Source organism: Diorhabda carinulata, chromosome 4, assembly GCF_026250575.1.
Source record: "Diorhabda carinulata isolate Delta chromosome 4, icDioCari1.1, whole genome shotgun sequence".
Classification (NCBI taxonomy): Eukaryota; Metazoa; Arthropoda; class Insecta; order Coleoptera; family Chrysomelidae; genus Diorhabda; species Diorhabda carinulata.
Genome location: NC_079463.1, coordinates 28,947,749 through 28,971,307, shown reverse-complemented (window position 1 = coordinate 28,971,307; position 23,559 = coordinate 28,947,749). Strand labels below are relative to the sequence as shown.

Genomic DNA, 23,559 nt, shown 5'->3' with positions numbered 1-23,559 from the left:
TTACACTGTTTAGTTTACCTAGTCTCTGAAGACAATAACTTGGTTGTCGAAACGGGCGTCAAACAGTGTAGTTGTGAGTGTTGGTGTAGCGGTGATGTAAACAGAGTGTTCAGTACACTTTTTGAGGCTCATTTCGCTAACCAAGTCATTGTCTATAAACACCAAAAGTAAACAGTCAGACTAATTGTGAGTGTTGGTTAGATGTAGATGTATCGAACAATGTATTCACTATAAATTCTCTAACAAAAACAAATATTGAAGAAAATTAATTGAATAGACTTCAAGAATATATAAAAGACTGCGTTTATTTGTTATGACAAACTCATAAGCAAGAACAGATCATCCATTACTGCTAGAAGGAGTAAGGGTCAAAATAATAGTTGGGATAAAGAAGAAATTGTGGAATGAAGTCAGCACACATGAGGAACACTGAATAAAGATTAAAAATAAGAAATCGTTCTTGTTTGTCCCTGTATACAGTTATAGTAAATATGCTAATTATTCCGAAATTAGATTCCTTTAAAGAGGTTCGGTTTATTTGGTTACAATTCCATTACTTCTAATTTCTTTGAATGTATATCTAACCGTTCATTTGAACCTTTTTGATGATAGCATAAATAAAAATTAAAACGATCCGATTAATTATTGTATAAATCTATTCACAAGGTCGTATCGTTTGGATTAAACCGTTTCAGTCAACCTGATTCGCAATTCTTTTTTGCGAGTGTTTTTAAATATTTTGTCTTTTTTAATATTAAAAAACTGTCTACTTGTTTTCACAAAATTTCTAATAGAAGATGAAAGAAAATGTATTATCGTAACAATTTATTAAAAATAAATATCCATGAGAATATGAGAAGGTAAGAATGTTATGAATTATAACCAACACATATCACTAGATTGTGAGAAATTGAGAAGCCTACATTAAGCAACACAATGTCCATGTAACCACATACATTGTTTGATTAAAAATAACCAATCTTTTTATTAATGGAATACTATGAGCATAGTAATGTGCTTTAAACAGAATAAATCATCTCTCTTCGAGGAAATATAGAATTTTATACAATGAGATTAATTCAATATTCAAGTTTGATAGTAACCGTCAAGTTCATTTCTAGCACTGTTTATTATAATAAAGGTACCACGTTACATCAGAAAAATCTGTATTTATGTTTAAGGTTTTCAGTATCTCCTAGTCACACAGTAACACAAACTCCAGATAATGTAAAGAAATCAATGGAGAAATTAAAGCAACACGATTTGGAACATTCAAAGGAAACAAGCCCTGTACCTACACCGACGACACCAGGTACTTCCAACACTTCTAGTCATAAGAGCACCGGAGGTATCACGATAGATAGTATAGCTGAAATACCCCCGTTCAGGCCCAGAAAGTCAAAAGAATGGATACAAACACCAATGGAAGTAAGCAAAAAAGAATATTAATATGTATTTATTATTATTAAATATAATCAAAATGTTTCAGACTGATCTGCATCATCTAACTATTGGTCCTGGTGGAGTAGAGTGGGTTCGAAGACTTAAGGAAGACTCCGAAGTTCATCGTAGCACTGATTGTATTGCTCCAAAAGTGAGTATATAACTATATTTCACATATACGAATGATTTTATTGCTATTAATTCATTTTCATATATAGGACGCATCAAGTTCAGACTCTGATTTACTGAAAACCAGTCCATTGTGGCCTCCAAGACCTAGAACCCCTCCCCAAATACCAGCAAGAGCAAGACCTTTGGTCCCTCAAGATCCCTCACTCAGTGATAGTGTAAAAAGTGTTTCCAGCCAAGAAACTGCAGATGAAGCAGCAGCCAAAGGTAAGTTTTATCATAAAAAAGTGATTCTACGAATAAACAATCAATACTAATGATATTCTCTTGTATTCATTTCAGCCGCTGCAGAAGAGCTGGCGGCAAAGAAAACACGAGTAAAACAGAGTCTAATGAAGAGGGCAAGATCTGTCGCTATATTTTCTTTGAAATTGAAAGAACGTCGTGCTAGGGAAGCTCAGGAAAAAGGCTTGAAACCTCCTGTAACTCCTACTGCCCCACTTCCACCACCGCAACAGGGAGGTGAACTGGCTTGTATACCTATTGAAAAGGTATTATACTTGTTGCTAAAAAAGGGTATAACATCTAAATTAGAAATGCATCTTGTGTTCTGTTGTACGAAATTCTATTAATTAATTTTATTTTTTAAAAATTTCTACTAAAATTACAAAATACAATTTTCAATGAATGTTCAGTAACCACATCCGCTTCTGCTGAATCACTGTATATACCTTTTTATTTAATCTCATACTCTGAATATTGATTTTCCTTTTTACTATTATCAAAGCAAGAATTATTTATTGCTACAACATTGTTAGTGTTGCTGTCCAACATAATCCCAGCTAGAGGAGTATTTTCAAAATCTACTCGCTAGGCAAAAGTGGCTTATGAACACCGAGTTCGCCTGCACACGCCTAGAACGTCTATTTATCGGGACTCCTTTCTTTGGAGAAGTGCAAGCCTTTGGAATCAGCTACCAAGGCACGTCTCTCCCGAACACTACAACCTACAGAAATTGAAATCAATATCAATATGTGCTAAATAAAAAAATACCAAAAAGACTGCATCAACATGTGAACGTCCACGTAAGTCATCTGCTGTACCAGACAGGAATAAAATGACAAATCTACCAAACCGTTTCAGTCAGAAGTTTAGTGTAATCCCGTCATCCAGAATAGTGCTGAGTGTATCTCAGACATAAAACATTCATTTAGGTTAGAATAAAATTGCCAATTGGTCAATTTTGACCAGATTTTAAGGTTGGTTAACAGTATTTTATAAAAAAAAAAATATTAAATATTTTTAAAAAATATGTTCCAAGAGCTTTCATAAGTTAAACAATCCTTTTTCTATTTATTAATTTATTTTCTTTATTCGCAGCTTATCCAACTTGAGGACCTGAAACGTATTCAGAGACCTAGTAGTAATCAACCTGGAAGTTTGTAGCAAAATTCATTTAACTAACATCGATAAATGTGAAATAAGGTCTCATTGTCTGATGTCTTCATATTTTGTATAGGTGAAAACATGAGTCTGAGATATGTTCAAAAACTGTGTTTTTGTTCTATTTTAATTCCGGCTATTGTATAATTAAAAACAAATTATTGTTTTTTATAACTATAAATATCGGCATTTCGTAAATTGTTCAAACTAAAACTTATAATTTAGCTCTCGTAAATTCCCATATCATTAGGACTGATATGACATTGCCGAAAATACTTCCAACAAAAAAAAGCAAATATTTTATTAACTAGGATTTTTTAACTTTTTATATATTTATTCAAAGAAGATTGAGTCTTCTCCCTTTTCAACATATTTAATAAAAAAAATGAAAGAAACTTCATAAGCACAAGCTGATTAAGAGAGTTGCGCTTGTTTTCATCAATCATTATAAATATTTGTTCAATCCCGTATCTTTTACTTCCAAAAGCTCTTCTATGTCACAAGTTATTTTACAATATGTACCTAGACAGGTGAGGTGAGGTGAGGTTTAACCCTGCTTAACAAAAGACTAATTTCTCACATAATTTGAGTTTTGAATTGGAAAAAAAATTGAGAGTAAATATATATTAAAAAAACTTAAAAAGTGATGAGAAAAATTTGTTTAGAATCAATATGTAAGCTCATATACCACATTTCGAAATCAGTTGTCAATTATAATTATCAATTTTTTATTAAAAATAAAAAATTCACCGTTTGCTTATCACTAATTAGTGATATTAAAATGTGAGGTTCACTAATCCTTCTATATCTACACATTTTTAAAAACGTTTAAAGTTGCCTTTACTTGTTCTCAATCGACCTATGCGAGTTATTCTGTTTTTTATCACTATCATAAGCTCCATACAAAAAATCCATTTTTGTAAAGGCTGGGGAACTAGCAATCAGTAATAAAAATATGATATTGAATTTTTTCCCAGCCAGCGGCGTGTTGGACTAGGAAACACTTACCTAGATCTATTTAACACATTACTTCGGGTTGGGTTCCCTAATTCACTCTTCGGGCTCGCTCCTTTCTTTTTCTTACTTACTATGTATTTTTGGTGCGCAAAACTCCTTGAATGTATTGAGAAACCAGATTCCAGTAGTTCTCTTTTCTTAATACGATAATATTCGCCGATGTGCGACGCCAATTCTTCTCTGTTCACTGTCCAACGTTCAAAGTAAAAAATCGCGTGCAGAGAGGCACTAGGCCTAATCCCTTTTGTTCATCATGTGCAAGTAGCGTGCAAAATATCCATCTCCTAACAGACATTCTGTAAGATAATACCCAACTTCGCCAAGGTGTCTTGGCATCAATTGCTTCTTCCGCCATTCTCTTTGATATTGTTCCCAAGAATTTTTTCATTCTGCTATCGTGCAAGTGATGCAGAAATTAATAGAGGCATATTTAATGATGCTGAAGATTCTTTTAAAAAATTATTTAAATATATATTGTTATGGTATTAATAGTGTAATGTTTATTTTTATAAATTTTATTTTGAATAAAATCAGATTTTAATTTGGGCGCCATTAATAATTATTTGAATTTCTTTATTTTATTATGTTATTATTTTTTTTATTCTCAGGGTATTATATTGTGAGGTCAAATTAAAAAAAATTTATTGCGATAAATTGTTATGGTTATAAGGTCCGATTATAATAGTTTTAAGACCGAGTCTGTTCTTTATAATGAATAAAATATTCAAAATATACAATTTCTTAATTAGCTATTACAATTATTTTATTTTACAAACATTCATTCATTCATTCATACTCATAATTACACTCATAAAACTAAATTATATGGAAATGTGAACTCAAATATTATATACTAAAAGAAATACTTAAACTTAATAGAACAGTACCTTAAGTGTTTGTTATGTTGTATTTTTATTTTTTTTTTTTTTAAATTGGAAATTGTTACGGCCCTTGCAGAATAAACAGATACTCCGCTGTAGTTCCACTCCTGTTCTTTTCCTTTTCACAACTTCTTTATCTTGGAAATTGTCCCTTTGTGAGTATTCTCACTCATTTCACTTTATTTAATTGTTTTCACTAATTTCTTATTACTACACTTATACAATTATTAATTATCAATCCTTTGAATATTTTATGCCTTTTTTATCAAGATTTTAATTTTTTTTAAATTTCAATTAAAATTATTTTACTCTTTTTTCTCTTGCCAAAAAAATGTCTCGTTGTTGATTTTTCTCTTCATTCTTTTTTTTTTAAACAAACTTTTTTTTTTTTTTAACCAATGATATTTATTTTAAAAGTTAGTTACTAAATTGTCATTTCTAAATTTTTAAATTATTGTGACTTTATTCAAATAATATTATTCTATAATTTCTTTGTTGTATTTATTTCATTCCTATGTTATTAATTTTATCATTGCAGTTGTCAAAATTTTTATATTTTATCATTTATAACCTTAAAATTTATGTTGGTATGTCACACAAATTTTTGAAGTTGGTGCTCCTGTTTTATCTGTCAATTTATGGATTAAATTCTTTGAATATACAGGATTTGTCAAAATTAAATAATAATTTAGATTATAGTGTTGGTCAAAACTTAATATAAAGAATGTTATTTATTTTATTGTGATAAACTGCTCTAAGTAACCGAATAACAAAACTGAACTTATTGCTTTATTTATATCTTATTATTATTTAATAATTTATTTTGGATATATTCATACCATAACAATATATATATATATATATATATATATATATATATATTTACCCTCATATGTCAAACACAAAAGATTAAAATATATTTTAATCTTTTGGTTCACCTGTCAGGTAACTGTGCTGATTGAAAACGCCTATCAATTTTTTATAGAACTTCTCTTCGTAAAAAAATTTAAGGTTATAGGGGTTGATGACGTCCAGTGCTGATGCGTTCCAGAATATGTTTACCGTACTTAACATGCTATATCTCATCATTAAGAATATCTAGCCATAAGACATACCGTTACTCGGAGGGTTCACTAACTCTAGGTCGAAAAGTAATAACCACATTTATCTTGCGCTTGTTTCACACTGAGTCAGATAAACTTTTTCCTCTAATTTTAAAATTGTATTTGAAAACAGTTTAGGTCTAATAAAGTAGCGTTTTCTAAACAAAAATTATGTTAAAAATTAGTCTTCAACCAAGCGGGACATTAAAAATTTAAAATTGAAATTGTATTTATAGACAGAACTGGATAGGTCGAGGTGGGCCAGCTAGGTCTCGGATCTTACTCCTCTTGATTTTTTCTGTGGGGCATTTGTCTTTCTCTATTATTTTGCCACCCGATCTTAATTTGGTTACTTATAGCCTCAACGGGCTCTCAAGTACTGTTAACTTATTCACTAGCATTTAAAGGAGCAAACTTTTTCAAAAAATAACATTGGTCTACAAAAAAATTGAGAAGAGTTAGATTTAAAAGAAACTAATTCTTTTTGAAAGTTGTTGGAAGCAGCATTCGCTGGGATTTTATGGGAATTGGGAATAGAGAAGGAGATAACATGAGAGTACTGAAGAATCTATTGTGGTAATTATACCAGTTGCACTTTGTTGGTTTTTACCATAATACTTCCGTTTCTATTTGTATCAAGTTCTTTTAATCAGTTTCTACATATAGGTTTTTATGCTGTTTTTATTAATTTTGCCCCACTTTCTTCATTTTGCTTACCAAACATTTTATAATTTCAATATTTTGGCATTTTTCTTGATTTATAATCCTTTTCTTCTTCTTCATTTACCATCATACCAAAAACATCAACTATATATAATTCACTCTATAACCCTTAAATTTAATAATCAATCTTGTATACTCAATGAATAGCTAAAGCCACATTTTAAATTTTTTTCCTCAAATTTCTTATATGAATTTGTTGTTTACCGAATCATGAAGTCTCTGTTATTTTTTTGTAACTTTTTAAATATTAATGTCATATTCCAAACAATTCGATATCATTTTATATGTCTAATATTATGCAGATTGTTCCATTCACAATTTGAGACATCCGTGTAGTATCTCTACTCAAATTTGAAAACTTTTTGTTTATTAATTGTAGGAATCGTTTTATGAAAAGAAAAAAAAGACAGGCTTCTATGAGGAAAAATGAATAATTGAAATGACAGGGATAGGTATTCCCCAGAAAATGTATCTAGAAAACGCAACACCACAAGGGGTCTTTAGCCGCTGTATAAATATATATAAGGTAAAAAACTCTTAATGACCTAAAACCCGAAATAAAATCGTCAAATATAATATTTAATAATAATGATAAGCATTTTTATGAATATTTTTTCCATCTAAAACTAATAATGGATTGATTTGAGTAGAGACACTGTATTATAATCTTATTTCGACAACAATATATTTTGAAATATTAAAAATGTAAAGTACATATAATCAATTAAACTGCAACTTTCTCCAAAAGTGTGTAAAGATAATATTTTCCAAGTACTAATGTTCTAGAAAGGAAAGTTTGAAATACAATGAATCCATAAAATGTTAAATGGAAAATCAGATCTTCAGTTGGCAACGCCATATTAATCTTTACAAACAACTTAAATTGAATAGTTCAATAACGACTGAAAAAGTCTTCCTGTATCATTAATAAAAGGAATGTGACCTTTCTAAGTTAATTAATATGTCTTAACAGAAGAATCAGTTGCCAGTGGACATCTACTCTTCAGAGTAAGCCAACATTGTTGTTATACAAATTGTCAATTTCTTTTTGGTTATCTATTTAAAGACAACCTCAAACTTACGTTTTACATTTTTTGGATAATTGTTGAAAAATAACATACTAAATCACGATCTACCACTATTTATTTATTTATTTGATGCTTGAATTAAATGCAGTAGTCCCTCGCTAGTCCGGCAGATATCAGATAAGTAAATATTTGTAATGAACTCTAGCGGAAAAAATATCTTTTAGTTTTAAGAGAAGATTGGTATTGTGACTGATCGTCTTCATAAACAGCGATAATGTTGCTTACGGCTTCTCTTCCGCTACTACTTCAATAGCATCTACAATTTCGTCATCCAAAGTTTCTCCTGAGCATCACCGGTGAGTATTTCTGAAACGACCTCGGTTGTTAACACTTCACCACCGCTCAATTGAGTTTGTAGGCGTTCTTGCAATCTTCATATCGGGCCATAACTTACCCCATGAGCAAACCAAGGTTTTTTCTAGTCTGTCCTATAACAACAACAAGAAAAAACAACATATTTTAATTTGTTTCTTTGAGAATCGGGATAATGTTTTAATTGCTGTCTTTTGATAAAACTCATTTTTTTATAATGCATCTGGATCGTTTGAATGATATTTTGGTCCATAGTTTGTGAAAGTCACATTTTTGAAAATTTTCAAGTAAGCTACTACCGCATCCACATTACAAATCAGTTTGTCGCGCAATTTCAAACCACTTCTTGAACTTATTCAACCTTCTTAACTGACTAGAAAGTATTCCTTCCTCATAATTTTATTATATAAAATAAGTTTTTTCTTGTTCTTGTAGATCATGTTTTTAATTTAAAATTTCCACTCAAACTTAAAGGCGACTTGAAAATGCAAAATATATACGGATTACTGGAAGCCCCGGAGTAGCGCACGGCCTGATTAAAGAAGGACTAATATATATATATATATATATATATATATATATATATATATATATATATATATATATATATTTCAAAAATAATCATAAAATTTAGTTGACTTATTATTTTAGTGATAGGGTTATTAATGTTGCTTAGACTGATATTTGAAAATAGTCGCACAGATTTTATTTAGTATTATAAGCAGCAGCAAACACTACTTTACAAAAATGTATACAATTACGAATACAAATTGTTGCAGTAATAAAATTTTTCAGATAATCCGAACAAAATCTATGTATTGTACAAAAGCCTTAATAATACAAAAAATGTACAAGTTTTGTTATATTGAAATTGGATTTGAATATCATTTTCTAGCAATATAAAAGTGTAATCAAAGAAAATATCGAACTGGTGTTTGTACGGTTCTATTTGGATAAAAAAAAGAACTCTCTTGAAGTAATAACAAGTAGAAATCACCAGGGATGAACATACCCTTTCAAAACATTAACTAGTTGATAACAAGCATTCCAACCCTACAATTATTACATTAAATCTCATAAATTAACATTTCACAGACTTATTTAACACCAGTATACAGTGACACTTTTGTATAGTGATAAAATTTGTTTTATAAGGCAGTTTTAAGGAATATGAAACATTGTTAGTTAAAAATAAATGTATGTTATCATACTTTCAATAGATATTTATATGTTAATCAGATTCCTCATCTATACTAACACTGATATCACGAAAAGTATAAGAAGTTTATTGTTTCTTCGCCGAGGTCGCAATCTTAGTTGTTATCTGGCAATATATATTTTTCTATGACTTAGTCATCAGCCCTACCCGCATGTTTTTAGATGTCACCCTCCTTTTGCTGGAAGAGCACATCCAGCTTTCAGTTTGTACGATTTTTAAAAACACAGCGGCTTCTATTCCATTTTTAATTTCCTAACCATCTGTAAAGAATGAAATTTCTTTATTTTTTATAATGGGTTTTCATCCCATTAATTCATCTCTTGTAGGAATTTATATTTTTCCCTTGAAGCTAGTTTTTGTAATTATACAGTTTGTGTTGTAATCTAATATTCCCTTTATTCTTTTTGCTTCTGTTTTATCAATATTATTCAGAATTCTTTTACTCTAAATATTGTCCTCTCTAAACTTTTTTCACAAACATCTTATAAGGTATAGAAAGTGTTGATTCCTTTTTTTATTATCCCTTTCACATGAAAACACATCCCTTTTCCATGGAAACTAGTATTTAGCTTCCTTTGACAGGAAAAGTTTTTGTCCATTCAATTTTTAGGGCAGGGATTTTAAGTATTTCGTATTTTCTTGAGAATATAATTAGTTCTGTTTTTTAGGATCAAATTCCAAAATAATATGATTAGGTATATATTTGCTGTTTATCTTTTTTTGTATGTTTAGAATTCAGAGTTGAGAATTAAAATAAGAATACCTTGAAAGCAACTGACACGATTTTTTTATTGTTTGGGAAATTTTACTAAATATTAGTTTTAAATATATTTTGTAAAGTAGTGACATTTTTACGAAATTAGAATTTTAGTACTAAATTATGAATTCGCATACATAGTGGTAGGTTAGAATTAGTGATGCGCTACCATTAAAAAAATAGATCAGGTCTATTTACGCCATGAATAGTTATAGGATATTTTAAGTAAATTAATTTAATAGCAATAACTGTTTTTGTTCAAATTGAACTGTTGTTATTGAAAAGAATTTAGATTTAAGTGAAAACACAAATTTTGATAGTTGTATAAGGTTGTTTTAAATTATTTTTTATAATATTTGTAGTAGCAGTGTATTGTCGATGTCTTACTAGATTATAAGACTGCATTACCACAATATACAAAAGACCATTTCTCGTATGAATCGAATCAGTTACCTCTGATGACAAATGTAATATAACTCAAAATATTATATGGGTCAAGCTTTAAAAATACTAGGAATTCATGATTGTTAATACCCATTGATACAGTTTTGTCATATACCATCTACAGTAATCCAAAATTGAACACGCGATCGACTTTTTAGTTTCTCCTTGTTATACGATGTGCAGCTCCTATATTTTGTGGTTTTTACGTTACACGCAACCACCTAGTTTTAAAAAATATCCGAATTTCATGCTAAAGTGTTGATGAAATACCGAAATTGTTTTTTCATTTTTCTGAACAGTGATTGCAACCCTCCAGACTTATTTTCATGCTTCCTAGCTACTTAATTGACTTCAGTAAACATTATAAATCATTAATCATAACACAAAAAGCAAAAAGGGTAGCGATGCTCCCTGGTGGAACGATCATCTGTCAAAGTTAAGAACCGAAACACGCAATCTCTTTAACACAGCAAAGTGTTCCGGGGACTGGCAGAGTTACACCAGAAAACTCACTACCTACAACAAAGAAATAAGAAAAGCAACGCAACAAAGCTTCAGAAAATTTTGCGAGGAAATTGACTCTACACCTGTGACTTCAAGACTTCACAAAGTCTTGGCGAAGGGCAAGGTCAATACAACCGTGGCACTGAGGCTACCGGATGGCAGCTTCACGGAGAGTGAGGAGGACAGAGCACAGCTCTTGCTGAAGCCTCAGTACACAACAGGCAGAATATAGCAAAACTACGAGAGAAACTGCAGCAACTGCAAAACTGGTTAGGTTAGATTAGGTTCTCCCCTCCTCGATAGGGGACAGGAGGATATCTTGCCACACTTGATCCGCCTCAGTAGAAGCAGCCAAGAGCTGGGTTACATACCAGAGCCATGGAGAAGAACAAAGTAAACTTCATACCAAAAGTAGGGAACTACACATCCCAAATTCTTAATAATGTATGTTCAACTTCATTCGTCCTCGGGTTGTTCTGTTCCTTCAACGAAAGTTCTGTAGTTTCTATTAGGGAATCTGCCCCAGCTTCCGCCTACGAATCTTTCGGTTGTATATTTTTTATGGAGAAAATTGTTTTTCTATCCTGCATGAAATAAATATTTTCTCGAGGAATACTGAACGGAATGATGGCGAATGACACAATCGGTGACGCATTAAATGATATTTTTCATAAACGATTCGCTTGGAGTCTGATAATAAGAATCAACCTTGTATATTCAATAATAATATTAACACAGCTTGTTTTTTATTGATTTCAAATATATTTCGCTAAGTTGAGAATATTTAAAATGTTAACAATGAGAAATGGTCTTACATTAAATTCAGCATAGCATGTTGTGAATGAAAATGACATTAGTGGAAAGTTTATTTTTTATAACATTGTTTGTAGCATAAAGGTTGCTTAAAAATAATTGTAGTTTCACAACGAGACTTAGTTTAAGATGCTTCATAGCCACCATAATATCCTGTATTTAGTCAATCAGTAGTTTTATTTTTGCAAAATAGTTGTCTCTCAAATGATACTCATGAATAAATATTTTTTATATATATACGTTAAACTCAAAATATGGTAACTTTTATAGAATGCATAACATATTGAGATATTCCATGTTGTTGGCATTGAACAAGACCTTAATCCTTGCACCTTTACCTTCAGTATTATATTCAATTTGTTTTAGTGTATGCATCAATAAAAGAATCTTGGTAGTGCATATGAATATGTATACGATGTCACCATATTGTCTATTAAGTTCTATTGTTTACACTTTAGTAATAAAAATACAATAAAAAAACTATATGTCAGCAAATTCCTTACAAATTATAGTCTATGGACAATATTAGAAGACCATGAAGTTTTTGTAAGAAAAACCTTAAAATCAAAGGAAAATTCATTGTACTAGCATATTTAAACTTCATATATATACTTTGTGAATGCACCAAAAAACCTTCCATTAGGAACTTTCCATAGACTATTTTTATGGTATTATGTCAAATCCTCAAGTAGTCCAATACTTCCTTTTAGTAGTAGGAAAAACAATCAATTTCCAGTGTATCTCTTTCACATCAATTATCAGTTACACCGTCCATTGTTAACAATTTTAATTCTGCCATCTTCTCTTTCTCTCTCGTTTTTTTCATCGCCCTTGGTAATTCTGTACTTTTGTCCTCTTAGAATCAGGTGAAGACTATTGTAGAAGCTACAACAGTACGATCTACGCAAAAATATTGTTTTGGCGTTTTCTTTACAAGACTTTCAAAATTTATTTCTGGACGTAGGCCTAACCTCTTTTTTTCTATTCGTGTTTATTTATAGCTATTGATATCAGTTCCTAACCTAAAAACTGCAAGTTATGTTTGAGGGGTTTGTTAAAAAACTGATGATAAAATACTTCATTATTTCGGCCAATGCCAAATAAGTAGCCGAAGGTGTAATTTCTTCTTTCAGTGATAAGGACATTTCTGTTCGTTCATTTGACACAGTTTTTGTTCTGTTATCTTCTCTTTCTTCCCTTTTTACTAACATTTTCTGTTGTTAATTTTTCATTATTCTTCGTGAATAAGCTTATTAGAACCACTTGCATTGCAGCAGTTGATTTTTTAACGAATGCACTGCATATTTTATATGCACATGAGATCAAAAACTATGTCATCATTCCCAGATAACTTTTTTTAAAGGTTTTGATCATTTTATTGTTCACAAGTATCTGAAACTGTTTGCTCGTTTCCAGAACAACAGAACATCTACCTAAATTTTTTATAGGGCGTCTTTTCCTTCATTACCTACTCCTGGATATAGATCTCCAATTTTTTTCATTCTCCTCTGTCTCTAGCTATTTGATACTAGATCTTAATCTTATTCACCTTTTGTGCCATACAAAAAAATTGGAATATTACAATTAATGTTTAAGGAATGTGTTGAAATAAAAAATTGGTGAAAAAAGCCTGCCTTGTTTCGGTTAGCCAATTGTCAAATGAATTTCTGGTTGATCGAATAGAATAATAATTAATGTTGCGCATTAAGTGTTGAAGCTTGTTGTATTTAACAAAATAAAGTAATTAAAAATCCAATTGAGCTTTATTGTTCTCAAAAACAAAACCGAGATAGAAAACAACTAATATATTCACGAATTTCATAACTTTTGTTTTAAACTGTTATTCTTAATGGGTTATATGTACCAACAAATCACTGGAAGTAATTATCATTTAAAAAAAAACTAGTTACAGATGTTTCTCAACGAATTCTTGTGCTTTTTGTAAACTGGCTTTAAGAAGTGGATCCCATTCTTGAATGTGTACTCGTTTTGCCTTCATATTACATACCAAAGTACCATCCTGACCTCTAGAGGGGGTTACGCGACTTCTAAATACTGTAGCTACAGTTTCATTCATCCATTTTTCAGCGTTGAATTTCTCAGTCTTGAAATTCTAAAAAATAATACAAATATGATAACAGTGAAGACCACCTAAACGATGGCGAGAATGCTGGACTTAGTCTTCTGGGGAAAACTTGCTGACAATGGACAAGCAGTAGCTTAATAATATGGTCATCCATGTTTTATATAACTGGCATCGAGGCCTTGACAAAAATTAACTGATTATTAACAAAAATATAACACAAACTGTCTTTTACATATTTGTAGAGTAGGTATTTGGGCACTGTATTATATACTCGTACGCTACTATACACAAGAGAGTATTGACCTTTTTTATGTTCGTAGAAAGTTATTACACACATTTTCTTTATTTCTCTCGTTATATGTATGTCTTTATTTATTTTTAATTTTTAATAAATCATTTTGCACTTTAAATAAGAGTTTCATTTGTGTCAAATCCCCTATTTCACTCACTTTTAAAAATGGAAGGTTCTTATACAGAGCATCACTAGGGGTATAGTAGTTGATGGATAATATAACCTTGATTAACTTGCTTTGCAATCTCTGTAGCCTATTTAGGTCTGCATTGCCCCAGCATGCTATTAAATAGTGAAGATGGGGTTCGATAAAGCTATTGTACAAAACATACCTTGTTTTAGTATTTAGCTGTTGGTTACACCTTTTTATTAGTCCAATATATGGAGTAATTTTTTCAATCACATTATATACATGTTCATGCCACATTAATTTATCAGATATCACCAGATCTAGGTATCTGTATTCCTGTAGTCATTCAAGTATTAAGTTGTTCAGTTTATTAATGGGGTTACACTGTCTCTTGGCTTTTTGATGGATTACCATACACAACATTTACCTTAAGTTTATAACTATACAGCCAATCATAGTAGAGAATATCACTATTAATGTTTTCTCTAATTTCACTTTCTTTCTTACTGAAGTGTATTAAAACAGTGTCATCAACAGAACCTTGTGCTACCCCTGTATTTACAGTTTTTGTATCACTGGTTTATCATATACAACTGCATAGTGCTTTATCCTAGTTGAGTATGTTTTGAAAAGGTTATGGCACACCTCTGTTAGCCCCATTTTATAAAGCTTTTGTAGTAATAACTCAAAATCAACAATATTAGCCTTTTTAAGTCAATGAACACTGGCACCACGTATAGATTTTTGTCTATTTTATATGATACATGTTCCGGTAAATCAACTGTCGCTCCTAGAGTACTGCTTTTTTTTCTGAAATCCATATTGCCTAATGCTTGTGACTCCTCCTCGGGTTTTTCATCAATCATATACTGCATTTTATGTTAGAAAGAAGAAGAACAATTTTTAAGGAACCGATTTGAAATCTTCATAACTTACCTTTGGAACACAACATCTTGCTTTTACAGTATTGTCTGCATACGAAATTACCAATACGGGATAATCGGGGCATAATTTGGTCGCTTTTTGTAACGGCACCTTCTCAAGTATCAAAGAACTTCGTAAATAATGGATTAGATATTTTTTATTATTTTTTGTTAATTTAACTCCTGTGTCTAATGCGTTTTTCATTTCTATTTCTATAAAGTCGCTAAAAATTACGAAAACTATAAATGGGGCGAATTATTTCATTAAAAACTGAGTAAAAGAAATAAAAAATGACGATTAAACATTTTCCTATCAACATATTTTTTTATTTTTGAATCAGAAGTCACGTGGTGTTAAATCTGGCGTATGAAGAAAAAAGTCTTTGATATGTTCTTGAATAGTCAATTAATAATGTATTATTTTGAAGAATTCCTAAATCGTTTCTGGTATAATGACCGAAAAGCACAAATTTCGAACATTTAAAATATTCTATACAAGATAGTGGATAGAATAAGTGGTTTCTTAAAAAAAATTGTTAATATAATAACAAAGAAATTGATAAACCATACTTTAAAGATTCCGCTTCGACAGACTGGATTCTTTTGTTAATCTCATCAAGTATAGCTGTACATTCTATTTTATAAATTAATGGAAGCATAAACGGCTCTTCTGGGCTGCTTAATTTTTTTCTAAGGGTTTCTAGTAGTTTATTAAGTACTGGAAGCTGTAAAAAAACAAAATATATAGTGAAGTTTTTTTTCAATTTTGAACATACTGTATTATTAAGAAATTAAGTTTAAAAATAAAGTAAGTGTCCTTCTATTCATAATTAGATTAGTGGGACCGTTGCTCATATAGACCTTCTGATAAGCTCGTCTGGTCTTACTTGAAATTACCTAAAACAAGAGCTAATCAGGCACCTTGACTAGGTAAACTGTAAGGTGAGGTTCGAACCTCACACATGTGAATGCTGGACACTCACAGATAACTTAATCTGCAATTTCTTCCTCCTCTATGCACCAACGGCATTCAAGATCGTCCATCCGATTCCGGTTAGAAATCCATAGACCAGTCGAATTACGCGTCTGATTAAACTGAGCAGTTGATTGGTAAAAGTGCCAGTAGACCCATCGGTCTGTGTCTTTGGTTTCTCATTGCCATTATTTCCATCCATGTCAGCAGAGTTTGTGAATAGACTACTTAGCGATGTAATAGCTACAATTTTAGTTACACCAAGATTCTGGAATCTTTGGTGATTGTACTGGTCCAAGTATAATGAACGATTGTATCCTATACAAAAGTAGAAAAACAATAGCGTGTAGGTGTACGTCAAGTCCACGAAAAAAGGAATTTTTAAATTAAATTTGTAGAAATAAAAAGATTTTTGACAAAATATATCATAAATGATATTATATGAAAAATGCTATTGGTATATTTGAATAATTATAGGAAGAAATTTTAAAAATAATTCAAAAAATATTAAATAACATTTTGTTTTAATAGCTCTTCTAACAGCTAAATATCCAAATCTATTATACAGTGATAGGCTTATACATCTCAGCTGTGTTGCCACAACTGAATTATTTTTCCGTTTAATTGTTAAACAGTTATAGCGGGATAAGCATGTTGAAATTGTTCATTCAGAACTATTTGAAAAACCATATTTGAAGATCTCTTGAGCCAATTTATTTTTCTTCACGGTTTGTTCCAAAAAACCAGAAAGAATTAATGCCGGTGCCTTTTTTATTGAGAAAATACCCTAATTAATAAATTTTAGCGCATTTAGAGTTCTACCTAATATCTTTATAACCTAAGCACTGATTGGAAAATGAAAAAATTTTCTAGGTCCAATTTTTATTCTTAAAATCTGGGAAAAATTATAATGTTGTAACAAAAAAGGTACCTCCATTAATTTTTCCATATTTTTTTGGAATAAACCGCAAAACAAAAAAATAGTTTCACAACTTGAATAGTGAGTTTCTAATGAATATACAGATCAACGCAAATTCAACATGCTCATCCTTCTAAAGCATTTATACTTCTTTCAAAAAAAAACAGTAGTAATTGGAAAAAATTGATTCCTATTCAGAAAATATTCATAAATTTCACTGAATTCACAGTATATTTAGGAAGAACAAACATTTATGTACTTAGAGAATTTTAAGAAGCAGATGCCTCAAGGGAGTGTCTTTGGAACTTTACTATATGTATTATACAGCAAATCTAATTCAGTGAAACAACCATTCCTGTTGAAATAAAACTAGAGTAAAAGGTTTATGCCACAAAAACGGTAGAAGATGAAATTCTGAACAAATTTATGGTAAATGTTAGTATGCCCGTGTAAATGTTTATCCTTGGTTTTGTTAAGATAATTGAATAGAAGATTAAAACAAATTAATCAAGGCAAATAAATAAAACTAGATGATATATTTTATTTCAAAATTCCCAAGAAAAATAATTTGTAGATTACCTTGTCCATGTTATCATCAACATGTTTGGAAAATGACTCTATTTGCTCTAATAACTGAGCACCATTTTGCTTAGCACGCCGTGCTTTTTCTCCTGTAATGGCTGTAAGAGAAGTAGTACTCCTTCCTAATGATTTAATATTTGTTAGACAAAAATCATCTATATCTGATGTATTTAAAACGTGAGTGCCACAACAAGGTTCTCTAAAACAGATAGAAAAAACAACTAATGTAACCATAAAAGATGCAAAATTATGAAAGTGTTTAAAACTACAAGTTATTACTTTGCAATCAAAAATTCTAGAAGGAACTTTATATAAGAACTAAAATTAGTTTATAAAGAAAATTTATAATGTATGTATTGTCCTATTGTGAATTCTTTTCGTTAAAATTTCTGGAACAGTTGGTGAACACACAATTTACTACCATTATATGAAAAGTATAATGCGGGGTGCGAAGATATCATCTTCAAAGGCAATAGATTATTTACATTTAATCCTTAAAGACTTGGTTTGTAATATTCCAATTAGTTAGGTAAGATATAAAGTTTTAAGTGTGAAACAACTTTTACAATTCTATGTGAGATAATTTTTGGATTTTTTTTAAACTCATTTAATAACTCTGGCCAAATATTAGTTTGTGGAGTAGATAAAAAGAAATATTATCAACTCATGCTTCCTCGACTTTAATTTTTTGCAATAACCAATTAAAATAAAATCAAAAGTGATAATGAAAAACAAATTGTGGTATACCTTGATAAGAATCCATCGTTGTTTATTTCAACAAGCCTTATTCCATTTTCAGGATAAATTTCACCTGGTATTAGTGTTACATTCTTCATTTGTAATAAATCTTGACTATCAATCTCGTAAACGTTCACATCTTCACCTTTCTTAATAACATTCACAATGTCTTTTTCTAATCGGCGAATTTCATCATTAGATAATTTATCACCAAAAATTGCAACATCCAAATTCAGAAAAGAATCTGTAACTTTACTAGATTTTTGGCATGTAGCAGTTTTAATTTTCTTTAAAGCTGCATTCAGAAGATGCACCGAAGTATGATTTCTCATACAATTGAGTCTAAAAGGCAGATCTACTTCGATCTTACCTATAGAGTTACATTTTAAGATATCATTTTCGTTTAAACTGTTCGATCTATAGACACCATTATGCAGTATGTAACCATTTAAATTTTGTACAGATTCGACATCAAATATACCATGATGGAAATATATTTTACCTTTATCAGATACTTGGCCTCCGGATTCTGTATAAAAATTCGTTTTGTTTAATACCAACGAGCATTTTTCATGACAACGGATCCTATCTATACTTTGAGAATCCTTAAATATCTTCAAGATTCTAGTTTGAATTGTCTCGAATAAATATCCATAGTCTTCAAGCTTTCTGTAAGAATATTTGTAGCTATCATTTGTTTTTGGTACTCCATCATTCGATAGATAGGAATAAATATCTGACTGATAAGTAAAATTTTTCTTCTTTGAATTTAGTTTCACTAACTCTAATTGATCTTTGAAATCTTTTGCATCAAATTTTAGGTTAAGTCCTATTGCCAATTTAGTAATATTTTCTTCGTCTAAACCATGAGTATCGTAGAGACGAAATGCAGTTTTGGCATCTATTTCTTTTATAGTACTCGAAGTGATATCTCTGTAAGCGCTTGCAAAATTATGAATTTCTATAATATCAAGTTCTAGTAATTTCGGATTTTCCTGTATACATTTCTGCCAATCTTTTGCAGCAGATCGGCGTAGATTTTTGTAAACTTCTTCTTCGTAATTAATTATTTGATGAATCTAAAATATGAATGGCTGTTAATTAAAGTAGGATCACAAGAGAAGCAAAAACTAAATTTAAAAACATTTTGGCTGAAGGATGATTTTGAGTGTTTCTATTACCTGAGAGAGATTTTTTTTCATTTCTGGATATACAGATTCCAAATTTTCTGCTATGTAATTAGTTAATTCTCTAAGTAAACCAGTTTCTTTTTTAAATACAGTCTCACTGAGAATAAATACTTTCCTCATAATTCTTCTAAGTTTTTGACTACAAAAAGCAACAGAAAATAAGAATAAAGTAAAAATTCTGAACTCAATAGAGTGAAAAACATAGATTCAATAGTATACAAAGAAAATTTATAAATCTTTTTTTCAAATTATATAAACTACAATAATGAAAAAGTAAGTATTTCCAAAACTAGGCACCAAAACATAAACTAGACACTTCTCTGTTAAATTATCTTACCAGCAATGTGAATTATATTCCAATACCAAAAGCTGGTGTTCCCTAAGAAAATATGCTTGGACAACTACTCCTGATTTATTCTTCAAATATATCAGAAACTAACATGTGCCAAACCAAAATCAGTTAGCAAAATTTAAAGGTTTCAATTTACGGCACTAAAGCAAATGTCCCCTGGTTTGTTAGCAATCACACCCCCCATACTGACCTGAACATCCTTTATGTGAGAAGTGGGATTCTAAGCATAACTAAATGATACAGCCAACAAATAGAAAACCAAGATACAGACTAATAGTAGATTTATTCATCCTCCTCCAACGCCACAATTACATTAAATTCAGTGATCTTCTGAAGTCTCAAAATATCAAACAGTATAATTGTGAGTTGATGTAGTGGTAGTAAAGAAGTTGAGTAGTAATGGAACAAATTTTATCCATATCTCAATAATGATATAGAAAAATTAATAAAACTCACTTTTCCTCGGGTATGACTCCATCTGCTAGTGCAACAGTGATCATCCTACTGTGATCTGCCAACATTCTATATGATTTATTCAAATCATTCCAATCTTTTTCACCGAACAGGCTTTCATATTTTGGCACACCCCTACAATTCTAATTTTGGCATATTTTTATAATTTGAACAAACATAATGGAAAAAAATGTGAATACCTTTGTTATGGCATCCATTAAATACTTAAAATTATCGGTATCATAATTACTAATTTTTCCTTGCAGTACTGATGTCATTCTTTCAAAACCCATACCAGTATCTACATGCTGCTTTGGAAGTTGCATTATGCTGCCATCGGGTAATCTAAAAATAAGGATAAGAATCTAATTCATTAACTGACCATATTTATTTCAAAATTGATGAAATTATTAATTAATGTATAAAGGATACTCAAAAAACAATCCATTTTTGTTCTATATTCTTACTTCTTACCTATTGTATTGAATGAATACCACATTCCATATTTCTATGAGATCATGTAGACCTTTATTTACAAATTCAGCCCTATTATCACAACCAATATGATCATAATGAATTTCAGTGCAAGGGCCACATGGTCCAACAAGGCCCATTTCCCAAAAGTTATCTGCCACACCAAATGGTAATATCCTATCTTCACTTACACTAAAAATGGATAAAAAAAGATATTTTTCATAGAAGTTGCAGTAATAAGTAACTATATGTTATTTGAATCTATATTGTATAGAAGTTGTTCCAGCTTTGTTAAAATATACATTGTAAAATTGTGAATTGTTAGAGTGTATAAATCCAACTGTCCAAGAGTGAATGTTGATTTTAGTATAGGATCGTCGTGGGTAGAGAGAATAGTTGTGTCGTCTACAAATGTGCTTGTTATGGTGTAATTAGAGACTGGGAATTGGCAGTGAATATTATGTGCAGTAAATGCCCCAGGCCACTGCCGTGTAAGCTCCAGATTTAATGGGTTTAAATTATGACGTTTTGTCTTTTATTTTTGTTCTAAAGATTTCTTTTGAAATCAATTCAAAACAAAATCGAAGGATAATTAAATGGTTTGGCCATGTTACAACCATAACTTATAAAAAAAAAGAAAGGAAGACCAAGGAGGAGCTGCAAAGAAGAAATTAAGATGACAGGGGAAAATCAAGGAAAAAGATGGAAGGAAATAAGATTAAAGACACAGGATGTGAAAAAGTATGGAAACTGCTGTGGAAAAGGGAGCTCAACTCTAGCATGCCTTACACCTGAAATGGTAGAAAGGCTTCAGGATTAAGTAAGTACTTTTATGCATAAATAATGAAACCCTATAAAATGTTTAGCACAGATAAACAATGTGTACATTTTTGTGAGAAACCAGTAGAGTTAGTTTCATGGTGAGTGTTGCATTGTAAATCTAAGTTGAAACTGCAAGAATTCACTTAGCAGTGTCTGAATATTGCTATGTAATAAGACAAGTGCAAATAATATCTATTCATGTATTTTGTTTTTTATCTCTGTTGAGATTAATTCCATTGAATTCTTAATAAAATTTGGATTTACATAAATTTATGCTTGTTTACAATATTAGTTTTTTTGGCATCCATATTATTTGGTTGTAAGGTACATCTAGTGATAGTATGACCTTAATGACACATGTTTTCAAAAATCCAATATTAGAAAATTCATACCCTAACTCTTTCCAGAGCTCTTTTGTTTCTAAATCTTCCTTTAAACCCAACTTTTCATCTCCTTTAAAGTATGTTACATAGAGTCTTTTCTTTGGTAATTTATAGACTTGTGTGATAAGCTCCCATGCTAATTTACAGGCTTCTGGCTGTAATTTACTGAGTTATTTTTCTGTAACAATAATTTCTCTTTCAGATAGTACCTTAAAATAATCTCCAAAAGACCAATTTCCAAGCATTTCAAAAAATGTTTGATGATAGCCATCTGTTCCCACAATATTTAGATCATTATGTTTTCCTCCTACTCTTATACATTTTTGACAATTTGCAACTCTTTTGTATTTTGGTTCTTGAGTACCAAGTAAAATTCCTTTAAACTGCAAATAAAATGGTTTATGAAAATTTAATACATTTTACAAATGATTTAGTAGTAATATCTTGTTTTCAACAGATCAAGTTTGATATTCAGATACAGAGGAAAACTTTTTACTACATGAAGACTATAAATCACTAAGATCTGACAAAATTGTATCCTTGATGCCCATGCAAGCATAGACAACAAATGGATTGAGTAGATATTCAGTTTTTAAAAGATATATGAAAAGTTCTGATTAAACATCCAATTATTAAAACTGGTGAAATAATAACAAATATAAAAAATATTTGTTTAGCAAAACAAATACAGCAAAACTTTTTAATGAGCAAGACTATAAATAATTAAGAACTGATAAAATTGTATCTTTCATATCCATGAAAGCAAACACAACAAATTGATTAGAAACTCAATTTTTGAAAAATATGAGAAGAATTATATCTTCAAATTTATAAAACTGGTGGAATAATATCTGCCCTGTGTATTCAGGATATTATACATTTCCATGTAATATTATCTAGAGGGAAGGAAGCGCAAGCAATGTAACTTGTAAGTTCCTAAGTTACCTGGTTCATTCCAGCGTTTACAAATGGCACAGTTGGATCACAATAAGGTACGACTGGACTTGATTTTACATATTTGTGATTATTCTCATTTATGAAAAAGTCTAAAAAATATTTCCTAATTGATTTGGAGGATAATTGTTTATTACAGTAGCTTGAAAAACTTCTTGAAGAGTAAATTGTTGTTAATACAGGTATTACGTTGATTTGACTAATTTGCTGCATGTGTACCATTTCTACTATAATTTTGTTTTTATTTCGAGATGATTTTTTAAATATGATAAATAACCTAAGATATGACAAAACAGAAATTCAAATTTTCTTCTACTTTTACATTTGAGTATTCTGGTCTCGTTCAAAGCTAGTAACTAAAAACTATAGCCATGTAACCGTAAAAACAAAACTTTTTTATGCCTTGTCAAAC

General features: G+C 30.3%; 2 protein-coding genes across 3 annotated transcripts in view; one reads left to right on the top strand and one right to left on the bottom strand.

The window, feature by feature from the left end:
• LOC130892226 (anoctamin-8) overlaps positions 1 to 13,632 on the top strand; it is a 30,289-nt gene extending 16,657 nt beyond the window's left edge. The window contains exons 15-20 of one of the 2 annotated variants that reach the window (XR_009059012.1): positions 1,182 to 1,428; positions 1,490 to 1,594; positions 1,662 to 1,839; positions 1,915 to 2,123; positions 2,953 to 3,545; positions 6,253 to 13,632. Coding sequence is in view for 1 of the 2 variants with exons in the window: in XM_057797474.1 (XP_057653457.1) it covers positions 1,182 to 1,428; positions 1,490 to 1,594; positions 1,662 to 1,839; positions 1,915 to 2,123; positions 2,953 to 3,018 (805 nt within the window). In the remaining variant the exon portion in view is untranslated. Of the gene's footprint in view, positions 1 to 1,181; positions 1,429 to 1,489; positions 1,595 to 1,661; positions 1,840 to 1,914; positions 2,124 to 2,952; positions 4,401 to 6,252 lie in introns of those variants that run through there. The other variant, XM_057797474.1, reaches the window with a different exon arrangement.
• Positions 13,621 to 23,457, bottom strand: LOC130892225 (alanine--tRNA ligase, mitochondrial). Its single transcript, XM_057797473.1, has 12 exons — positions 23,139 to 23,457; positions 22,403 to 22,576; positions 22,203 to 22,348; positions 20,989 to 21,180; positions 20,715 to 20,859; positions 20,518 to 20,657; positions 19,701 to 19,848; positions 18,529 to 19,598; positions 17,779 to 17,980; positions 15,878 to 16,032; positions 15,321 to 15,531; positions 13,621 to 13,989 (listed from the first exon to the last, which is right to left on the bottom strand). Exons 1-12 carry the CDS (start codon positions 23,367 to 23,369, stop codon positions 13,783 to 13,785), a joined length of 3,021 nt encoding a protein of 1,006 aa, XP_057653456.1. The 5' UTR covers positions 23,370 to 23,457; the 3' UTR covers positions 13,621 to 13,782.
• Positions 23,458 to 23,559: the final 102 nt, after the last annotated feature.

Coding starts and splice junctions, on each gene's coding strand:
- LOC130892225 (XM_057797473.1), bottom strand. CDS start 23,369: ATGGTACACATGCAGCAAATTAGTCAAATCAACGTAATACCTGTATTA. Junction 22,349..22,402: donor CTTTTGGAGATTATTTTAAG/GTACTATCTGAA, acceptor AGTAAATTACAG/CCAGAAGCCTGTAAATTAGC. Junction 13,990..15,320: donor CAAGATGTTGTGTTCCAAAG/GTAAGTTATGAA, acceptor ATTATTTTTTAG/AATTTCAAGACTGAGAAATT.